This window comes from Scyliorhinus canicula, chromosome 12 (assembly GCF_902713615.1).
Source record: "Scyliorhinus canicula chromosome 12, sScyCan1.1, whole genome shotgun sequence".
Classification (NCBI taxonomy): domain Eukaryota; kingdom Metazoa; phylum Chordata; class Chondrichthyes; order Carcharhiniformes; family Scyliorhinidae; genus Scyliorhinus; species Scyliorhinus canicula.
The window spans coordinates 1235349-1245802 of NC_052157.1; the positions used below are offsets into that span (position 1 = coordinate 1235349).

Below are 10454 nucleotides of genomic sequence, written 5' to 3' on the forward strand. Positions count from 1 at the left end.
TGTACAAAACTCTGGTACGGCCGCATTTGGAGTATTGCGTACAGTTCTGGTCGCCTCATTATAGGAAGGACGTATAAGCTTTGGAACGGGTGCAGAGGAGATTTACCAGGATATTGCCTGGTATGGAGGGAAAATCTTATGAGGAAAGGCTGATGGACTTGAGGTTGTTTTCGTTAGAGAGAAGGTTAAGAGGTGACTTAATAGAGGCATACAAAATGATCAGAGGGTTAGATAGGGTGGACAGTGAGAGCCTTCTCCCGCGGATGGAGGTGGCTAGCACGAGGGGACATAGCCTTAAATTGAGGGGTAATAGATATAGGACAGACGTCAGAGGTAGGTTTTTTACGCAAAGAGTGGTGAGGCCGTGGAATGCCCTACCTGCAACAGTAGTGAACTCGCCAACATTGAGGGCATTTAAAAGTTTATTGGATAAGCATATGGATGATAATGGCATAGTGTAGATTAGATGGCCTTTAGTTTTTGACTTCCCATGTCGGTGCAACATTGTGGGCCGAAGGGCCTGTACTGCGCTGTATCGTTCTATGTTCTATCTCCTCAGACGCCACGCACAACTTCCCACTACTGTCCTTGACTCACCCTACTCTTACCCTAGTCATTCTTTTATTCCTGACATAGCTATAGAAAGCTTTAGGGTTATCCTTGATCCTACCTGCCAAAGACTTCTCATATCCCCTCCTGGCTCTTCTTAGCTCTCTCTTTAGGTCCTTCCTAGCTAACTTGTAACTCTCCAGCGCCCTAACTGACCCTTCACGTCTCATCTTTACATAAGCCTCCATCTTCCTCTTGACAAGTTATTCAACTACTTTAGTAAATCACGGTTCCCTCGCTCGACCACTTCCTCCCTGCCTGACAGGTACATACTTATCAAGGACACGCAGTAGCTGTTCCTTGAACGAGCTCCACATTTCAATTGTGCCCATCCCCTGCAGTTTCCTTCCCCATCCTGTGCTTCCTAAATCTTGCCACATTGCATCATAATTGCCTTTCCCCCAGCTATAACTCTTGCCCTGCGGTATATACCTATCCCTTTCCATCGCTAAAGTAAACGGGGAAAGTCCTGGGGAAAATTGATGTACAGAGAGATCTGGGAGTTCAGGTCCATTGTACCCTGAAGATGGCAACGCAGGTCGATAGAGTGGTCAAGAAGGCATACAGCATGCTTGCCTTCATCGGACGGGGTATTGAGTACAAGAGTCGGCGGGTCATGTTACAGTTGTATAGGACTTTGGTTCGGCCACATTTGGAATACTGCGTGCAGTTCTGGTCGCCACATTACCAGAAGGATGTGGATGCTCTAGAGAGGGTGCAGAGGAGGTTCACCAGGATGTTGCCTGGTATGGAGGGTGCTAGCTATGAAGAAAGGTTGAGTAGATTAGGATTGTTTTCATTGGAAAGACGGAGGTTGAGGGGGGACCTCATTGAGGTCTACAAAATTATGAGAGGTATGGACAGGGTGGATAGCAACAAGCTTTTTCCAAGAGTGGGGGTGTCAGTTACAAGGGGCCATGATTTCAAGGTGAGAGGGGAAAGTTTAAGGGAGATGTGTGTGGAAAGTTTTTTACGCAGAGGGTGGTGGGTGCCTGGAACGCTTTGCCAGCAGAGGTGGTAGATGCGGGCACGATAGCATCATTTAAGATGCATCTGGACAGATATATGAACGGGTGGGGAACAGAGAGAAGTAGACCTTGGAAAATAGGCAACAGGTTTCGATAAAGGATCTGGATCGGCGCAGGCTGGGAGGGCCGAAGGGCCTGTTCCTGTGCTGTAATTTTCTTTGTTCTTTGTAACTGAATTGTGTTCACTATCACCAAAGTGCTCACCTACCTCCAAATCTAGCACCTGTCCTGGTTCATTACCCAGTACCAAATACAATGTGGCCTCGCCTCTTGTTGGCCTATCAACATACTGTGCCAGGAAACCCTCCTGCACACATTGGACAAAAACGGACCCATCTAAAGTACTCAATCTATATTTGGAAATTTCAAGTCCCCCATAACAACTACCCTGTTACTTTTGCTCCTATCCAGAATCATGTTTGCAATCCTTTCCTCTACATCTCTGGAACTTTTCGGAGGCCTATAGAAAACTCTCAATAGGGTGACCTCTCCTTTCCTGTTTCTAACCTCAGCCCATACTACCTCAGTAGACAAGTCCTCATCAAACATCCTTTCTGCCACCGTAATACTCTCCTTGACTAACAATGCCACCCCTCCCCCTCTCTTACCACCTTCCTTGAGCTTACTGAAATATCTAAACCCCGGCACCTGCAACAACCATTCCTCGCCCTGCTCTATCCATGTCTCTGAAATGGCCACAACATCGAAGTCCCAGGTACCAACCCATGCTGCAAGTTCACCCACCTTATTCCGGATGCTCCTAGCATTGAAGTAGACACACTTTAAACCACCTTCCTTCCGGTACACTCCTGCAACCTTGAAACCTTACTCATTACCTCACTACTCTCAACCCCTTGTGTACTGGAGCTACAATTCAGGTTCCCAATCCCCTGAATTGGTTTAAACCCTCCCGAAGAGCATTGGCAAATCCCCCCCCCAGGATATTAGTAACCCTCTGGTCCAGGTGTAGACCATCCCGTTTGGAGAGGTCCCACCTACCCCAGAATGAGCCCCAATTATCCAGGAATCTGAAACCCTCCCTCCTGCACCATCCCTGCAGCCACGTGTTCAACTGCTCTCTCTCCCTATTCCTCGTCTCGCTAGCACGTGGCACGGGTAACAACCCAGAGATAATAACTCTGTTTGTTCTAGCTCTAAGTTTCCATCCTAGCTCCCTGAATTCCTGCCTTACATCCCTATCCCTTTTCCTACCTATGTCATTGGTGCCTATGTAGACCACGACTTGGGGCTGCTCCCCCTCCTCCTTAAGGATCCCGAAAACACGATCCGAGACATTCAAATTTCTTAATCAGGATATCAAGTTGCATTAAAGTTTCACCAAACGGTTCAGTTCAGGCAATACTAAGCAGGAGGAGCCAGATCTGATTTCCCATTTGCGTAGTTAGATAAACTGAGCTGAGGGAGTAATACAGGGGTTGAATCCCATTGCCTTGATCAGGCTAAAACGTCTGATCTTCCAGGTTATAAGGACTCCTTTACCTCTTCCCAGAGTGTAGGTTTAGGACTTCATGGGCACAGTCCCCATTTTAGACGTGCTTATACAAGATGTACAAAATTAAAGGCAGCGCGGTAGCACAGTGGTTAGCACAGTTGCTTCACAGCTCCAGGGTACCAGGTTCCATTCCCGGCTTGGGTGACTGTCTGCACATTCTCCCTGTGCCTACGTGGGTTTCCTCCGGGTGCTCCAGTTTCTTCCCACAGTCCAAAGATGTGTAGGTTAGGTGGATTGGCCGTGCTAAATTGTCCCTTTGTGTCCAAGAAGGTGAGGTCTGGTTACTGGGATTGGGTGGAGGCTTGGGTTTATGTGGGGTGCTCTTTCCAAGAGGCGGTGCAGACTCAATGGGCCAAATGGCCTTCTTCTGCACTGTAAATGCTATGAAAATGCATTTTCAATATCTTCAGTTCTTGTATTATCCAAACTGCAGCACGAGGTAGTGGGGCTCCAATATTTGTGGCCCAGAATCCCAGCACAATGCAGCGGAGGGGTGAGTTCATAACTGGCACCCAGAATGAAGGGTACTCAAGGGTGAAATATAGACTTGAATTCAGACATTGAGGAAGGCTCTCAATAATATTGTGCTGTTACACAATTTGGAACCAGATGCTACAGGACATCTGCTCTATATCACTGTGTAATAATGGTATGATGTAGCATTACATATGGAATGACTTCATCTTAAAGCAATGATCCACTGTTGCTCCACTCTACAGCCAGTGTACTATAATTTGCTCTGTTAAATCATTTCTCCCAGTGCAGTTTTCCTTCCTGACGCTGTGTTCCGGTTATTCGATTGCCTAAAGTTCTTTGCACACCGTGGCCTAGAGTATAAGAAGTTGGCAAACGGCACTTGCCAATCTGCACTTTTAGTACATTGTACCTGTTGCAAAGATGTTTCTGCAGAGCACAGGTAAACCAGTACAAACTGACTAGTCTATCGATGATCAGATTCCAGCATTTTGTTTGGAATTAATTTGGGGGTTATCCCCACTTTTCCATTCCAACACATTCTTCCATCACCGAACTAAAGCCAACAGTGCAGAACACAGCCTGTATCGCAAACCTCCAGATTTCACAACACATTCACACAAAATGTGATTTAATTAAAATACAGTTCGTGATTCAAACCTAAGGAAACCAATAATCATTGAATGATACAGTACAGGAGAAAACATAGCAGTTTGGTTCCATAAAGTAATTAGTCCTCACTCTGGTCTTTCCCATAACCCTGAAAATGGTCCACCTTTTAACCATTTCTTCAATTTCCTTTTGAGAGTTACTTGAATGTGTTTCAAAACAGTGCATTTCCGATAACTGATTAAAAACACTCCTGGCACAAGTCAATGAATTTGTTCTTTGGTGAATGTTTCTGGTTTGCTTGTTCAGTTTCCTCTAATATCACTGCCTTGTCAGATATTATTTAGAGTTAAAAGGAGACATTTGAATGTTCATGCACATTTCCTTACTTTTTGGTGCTTTTCTTTTCCAGTTTCACTTCTGCTTTCTTATTGAGGTCAGCCAGGCATGTAGATAGATACAACTCTTTTGCATCACTTGATACTGCAGGCATTTTGAAGAAACGCTGGTCTTTCCTCTATTTTTTAAACAACAAACTAATTTGCACACTGCCTACAGCAGAAACAGAAGAAAATCATTTAGAGTACAGAAAACACTCTTGTCCATGCCTCATCATTTTTCTATGGTTTTATAAAAACCTGGAACCGAAAGCCAGCCTCAGTAATGGTGACCACGAAACGACCATCGATTGTTGTAAAAACCCATCTGGGTCACTAATGTCCTTCAGGGAAGGAAATCCTGCCGCCCTTACCCGGTCTGGCCTACATGTGACTCCTGGCCCTCCGCAATGTAGTGGACTCTTAACTGCCCTCTGAAATGACGTAGCAAGCCAGTCAGTTCAAGGGCAATCAGGGATGGGCAACAAATGCTCAAATTCCATGACAGAATAATAAAACATTTATGGCTCTGCTCCTATATCTTATGAACAATGCAAGAAAATTGATTTTGGGGAAAAATATTTTCATAATAAATATCATTCTGGAGGGTCAAGTACTGAACACAAACTTCACATCCTAAAGTTTCTCAGATCTCAAGCATATTTTGGCCAAATTCAACTTTTCGACCTATTGGGCCAGAGTTGGAACATGCCCACTCAAGGCAAGGCCAATTCCACCGTTACCCAATGACAAGACAGCAGTCCTGCACAGTGATCACTGTTAAGTAGAAATAACTTTTTAAATGAAACAAACCGGAGTAGTAATTAATAGGCAAAGGAATTAAGATGCTGTCCGAGGTCTGGCAACATCTGTGCAGAGATAAGAGTTTTTAAAAAAATGTAGAGTACCCAATTCATTTTCTTCCCAATTAAGGGGCAATTTAACGTGGCCAATCAACCTAACTTGTGCATCTTTTGGGTTGTGGGGGCGAAACCCACGCAAACACGGGGAGAATGTGCAAACTTCACACGGACAGTGACCCAGAGCCGTGATCGAACCTGGGATCTCGGCGCCGTGAGGCCGCAGTGCTAACCCACTGCGCCACCGTGCTGCCCGCAGAGAGAAGAGTTAACGTTGAGTTCAACATGATGCTTCTTTATAACTAATGCACTTCATCAATAGCCGAGAGGAATTTAACCGTTATCGATAACAGTTTCCAATTCTTTTTTCCATTACGGGTAATTTAGCATGGTCAATCCCTACCGAGCACAACTTTGTGTTGTGGGAGTGAGACCCATGCAGACATGGGAAGCATCTGCAAACTTCACACAGACAGTGACCCGGATCAAATCAGGGTCCTCGGTGCTGTGAGGCAGCGCCGCTAATCACTGCCCCATCATGCTGCCCTGTCCCCGATGAACTCAACACATTCTATGCTCGTCTCGAGCAGGAAGCCAACAAACTGTTGTCAACTGTCCCAACAGCCGTGGACACTTCCATACCTAACATCGCAGCCTCCAAAGTCAGATCGGCCTTCTTGAAAGTGAACACATGAATGCAACGGGACCTGAAGGAGTCCTGGCTGTGCACTCAGATCCTGAGCCGGCCAACTGGCAGGTGTGCTGCAGACATCTTCAACGTCTCCGTACTCTGTTCCGAGGTTCCCATCTGCTTCAAGACGACCACCATCATACCCGTGCCAGAAAAGAACCAGGCGACGTGTCTCAATGACTACCTTGACATTGATCATTATGAATGCTTCGAGAGGTTGGTCATGAGACACATCAATTCCTGGAGACACAATCTCCCTGGCCTACACTCATCTCTGGAGAATCTTGACAACAAGGACATCTATGTCAGGCTCCTATTTGTTAACTACAGCTCCATCTACACACCATAACCCTAGCCAAGTTCATATCAAAACTTGGCTCCTCACTCTACAACTGGATCCTTGACTTCCTGATCCATAGACCACAATCAATAAGGATAACAACACCTCCTCTAACGAATGTCCTCATACCGGGGCCCCGCAAGCTGCGTACTTAGCCCCCTACTATACTCCCTGCATACATACGACTGTGTGGCAAAATTTGGCTCCAACTCCAAGTTTGCTGATGACACAACTGTAGTGGGTCAGATCTCAAACAACAATGGGTCAGAGAGAGAAACTAGTGGCATGGTGTAATGAGAACAATCTCTCCCTCAATGTCAGCAAAACTAAGGAGCTGACCATCGAATTGAGGAAGCGAAGTAATGTACACACCCCTGTCAGTATCAATGGTGCAGAGGTGGAGAAGGTTAACAGCTTCAAATTCCAAAGTGTACACACCTCCAACAATTTGTCTTGGTCCAGGGCAGCACGGTGGTGCAGTGGTTAGCACTACTGCCTCATTGCACCAAGGACCCAGATTCAATCCCAGCCCTGATGACTGACCGTGTGGAGTTTGCAAGTTCTCCCTGTGTCTGCGTGGGTTCCACCCCACAACCCAAAGTCGTGCAGGGTAGGTGGATTGGCCATGTTAAATTGCCACTTAATTGGAAAAAATGAATTGGATACTCTAAATTTATTTTAAAAAGTACACACCAACAAAGATCATGGTAAGTTTCTGCCATTTTTGGAAACATTTGTCACCTCAACTCAAGGCGTAAATTGCAATGCTGGTAATGACCTTAACAGTTAAGACAGATTTGTGATTGACAAGTGAATGACAGGAAAAGTGGAGCTGAGACCACAAGCAGATGACCTGTGATCTGGCTCAAAGGCCAACTCCTGCCATTTCTTCCACTGCTGTGTACATCCAGTCCTATTCATTTCCAACAAAGTAACCCCCCCCCCCCCCCAGGGCCTGCTCTCTCCACGGGCCTGCCCCCTCCCACCCTCCCCATTTCCCCTCCCTAGGCCTGTCCCCTCCCCCTCATTTCCCCCCCTCCCTCCCCATATTCCCCCTCCCCATTCCCCCCTCCTCCCCCTATTCCCCCTCCCCTCCCATCCTCCCCATATTCCCCTCCCCCCCATATTCCCCCTCCCCCCCATATTCCCCCCCCCCCCCATATTCCCCTTCCCCCCCCTCCCCATATTCCCCTTCCCCCCCCCCTCCCATATTCCCCTTCCCCCCCTCCCATATCCCCTTCCCCCCCCTCCCCATATTCCCCTTCCCACAATTTCCCCATCCCCCATATTCCCCTTCCCCCCCCCTCCCCATATTCCCCTTCCCCCATATTCCCCTTCCCCCCATATTCCCCTTTCCCCCCCTCCCCATATTCCCCTTCCCCCCCCTCCCCATATTCCCCTTCCCCCCCTCCCCATATTCCCCTTCCCCCCCCTCCCCCCCCTCCCCATATTCCCCTCCCCCCCCCTCCCCTATTCCCTTCCCCCCCCTCCCCATATTCCCCTCCCCCCCCCCTCCCCATATTCCCCTTCCCCCCTCTCCCATATTCCCCTTCCCTCCCCCCTCCCCATAGTCCCCTTCCCCCCCTCCCCATTTTCCCCTTCCCCCCCCCCCCCTCCCATTTTCCCCTTCCCCCCCCCTCCCATATTCCCCTTCCCCCCCTCCCATATTCCCCCTCCCCCCCCCCCATATTCCCCTTCCCCCCCCCTCCCCATATTCCCCTCCCCCCCCTCCCCATATTCCCCTCCCCCCCTCATATTCCCCTCCCCCCCTCATATTCCCCTCCCCCCCCCCCTCCCTCATATTCCCCTCCCCCTCATATTCCCCTCCCCCCCCCCATATTCCCCTCCCCCCCTCATATTCCCCTTCCCCCCCTCCCCCCCGCCCCAATTCCCCCCTCCCCCCTCCACATATTCCCCCCCTCCCCCATATTCTCCACCCTTCCCCCCTCCGCATATTCCCTTCCCCCCCTCCCCATATTCCCCCCCCTCCCCCCTCCCCTTCCCCCCCCCCTCCCCCCCTCCCCATATCCCCCCCCTCCCCATATTCCCCCCCCTCCCCATATTCCCCCCCCCTCCCATATATTCCTCCCCCCCTCCCTCCCTCCCAGATCCCCCCCCCTCCCCATATTCCCCCCCCCTCCCCCCCTCCCCATATTCCCCCCCTCTCCCCCTCCCCATATTCCCCCCCTCCCCCTCCCCATATTCCCCCCCCTCCCCCTCCCCATATTTCCCCCCCTCCCCCCCTCCCCATATTCCCCCCCTCCCCATATTCCCCCCCCTCCCCCCCTCCCCATATTCCCCCCCCTCTCCCCATATTCCCCCCCTCCCCATATTCCCCCCCCACCCCCCATATTCCCCCCCCTCCCCACATTCCCCCCCCCTCCCCACATTCCCCCCCCCTCCCCACTCCCCATATTCCCCCCCCTCCCCCACTCCCCATATTCCCCCCCCCTCCCCATATTCCCCCCCCTTCCCACTCCCCATATTCCCCCCCCCCTCCCCACTCCCCATATTCCCCCCCCCTCCCCATATTCCCCCCCCCTCCCCCACTCCCCATATTCCCCCCCCTCCCCATATTCCCCCCCCCTCCCCATATTCCCCCCCCCCCCCCATATTCCCCCCCCCCCCCCCCATATTCCCCCCCACTCCCCATATTCCCCCCCCCTCCCCACTCCCCATATTCCCCCCCCCCTCCCCATATTCCCCCCCCTCCCCACTCCCCATATTCCCCCCCCCTCCCCATATTCCCCCCCTCCCCATATTCCCCCCCCCTTCCCACTCCCATATTCCCCCCCTCCCCACATTCCCCCCCCTCCCCATATTCCCCCCCCTCCCCACTCCCCATATCCCCCCCCCTCCCCATATTCCCTCCCCCCCTCCCCACTCCCCATATCCCCCCCCTCCCCACATTCCCCCCCCCTCCCCATATTCCCCCCCCCCCTCCCCATATCCCCCCCCCCTCCCCATATTCCCCCCCCCCTCCCCATAATTCCCCCCCCCCTCCCCATATTCCCCCCCCCTCCCCATATTCCCCCCCCACTCCCATATTCCCCCCCCTCCCCATATTTCCCCCCCTCCCCATATTCCCGGGCCTGTGCGCTGTGGGACCGGGGCAGTCCCGCAGTTAGAGCCGGTCAGAAGCTCCGGGTGGCGGACTCACCGGGACAGTTACTGCCGCCAAGCCGCGGCCTCCGACCGCAGGAGCCGCTGCTGCAGTGGGGGCCGGGCTGTAGGCCGGGGTAGGCCGAGGCCCCTCAGCAGGCCTCAGGCCTGGATCGGGTCTCCCACACACCCCCGGTGGGTGTCGAGCGCACCAGGCCCAGAGAGCGGCTGGGCCAGGCCCCGGCTCTCGGTTTCTCCCTCACCCCGAGAGCGGCAGCCGCACCGTCCACAACAACATCACCGGATGCTGCTCACCGCGCATGCGCACACGACCCGCCGGTCGCCATCTTGCTCCAGGAGACGGCCACCGCGCCTGCGCACAACGCCGGCCGGTCGCCATCTTGCTCAAGGAGACGGCCACCGCGCCTGCGCACATGCCTGGCCGCCCACTTCATAATGCAGTCCTATCAATGCAATAATAATAATAATGTGGAGATGCCGGCGTTGGACTGGGGTAAGCACAGTAAGAAGTCTTACACCAGGTTAAAGTCCAACAGGTTTCTTTCAAACACGAGCTTTCGGAGCGCTGCTCCTTCCTCAGGTGAATGAAGAGGTATGTTCCAGAAACACATATATATAGACAAATTCAAAGATGCCAGACAATGCTTGGAATGCGAGCATTAGCAGGTAATTAAATCTTTACAGGTCCAGAGATAGGGGTAACCCAGGTTAAAGAGGAGTGAATTGTCTCAAGGCAGGACAGTTGGTAGGATTTTGCAAGCCCTGGCCAGATGGGATATAGCGCCGGACTCATCGATCGACAGTTCCAACGCGCCACAGCAAAAAACCGC

At 51.5% G+C, this 10454-nt stretch overlaps 1 protein-coding gene across 3 annotated transcripts in view; it reads right to left on the reverse strand.

Annotated features, from left to right (window-relative positions):
* usp8 (ubiquitin specific peptidase 8) overlaps positions 1-9950 on the reverse strand; it is a 69445-nt gene extending 59495 nt beyond the window's left edge. Inside the window, exons 1-2 of one of the 3 annotated variants that reach the window (XM_038812945.1) lie at positions 9867-9950; positions 4623-4785 (exon numbers count right to left, since the gene is read on the reverse strand). In XM_038812945.1, coding sequence (XP_038668873.1) covers positions 4623-4726 — 104 coding nt within the window. In that variant the 5' untranslated portion in view covers positions 4727-4785; positions 9867-9950. Of the gene's footprint in view, positions 1-4622; positions 4786-9661 lie in introns of all 3 variants that reach the window. The other 2 variants (XM_038812946.1, XM_038812943.1) reach the window with 2 other exon arrangements.
* Between the last annotated feature and the right edge of the window lie 504 nt (positions 9951-10454).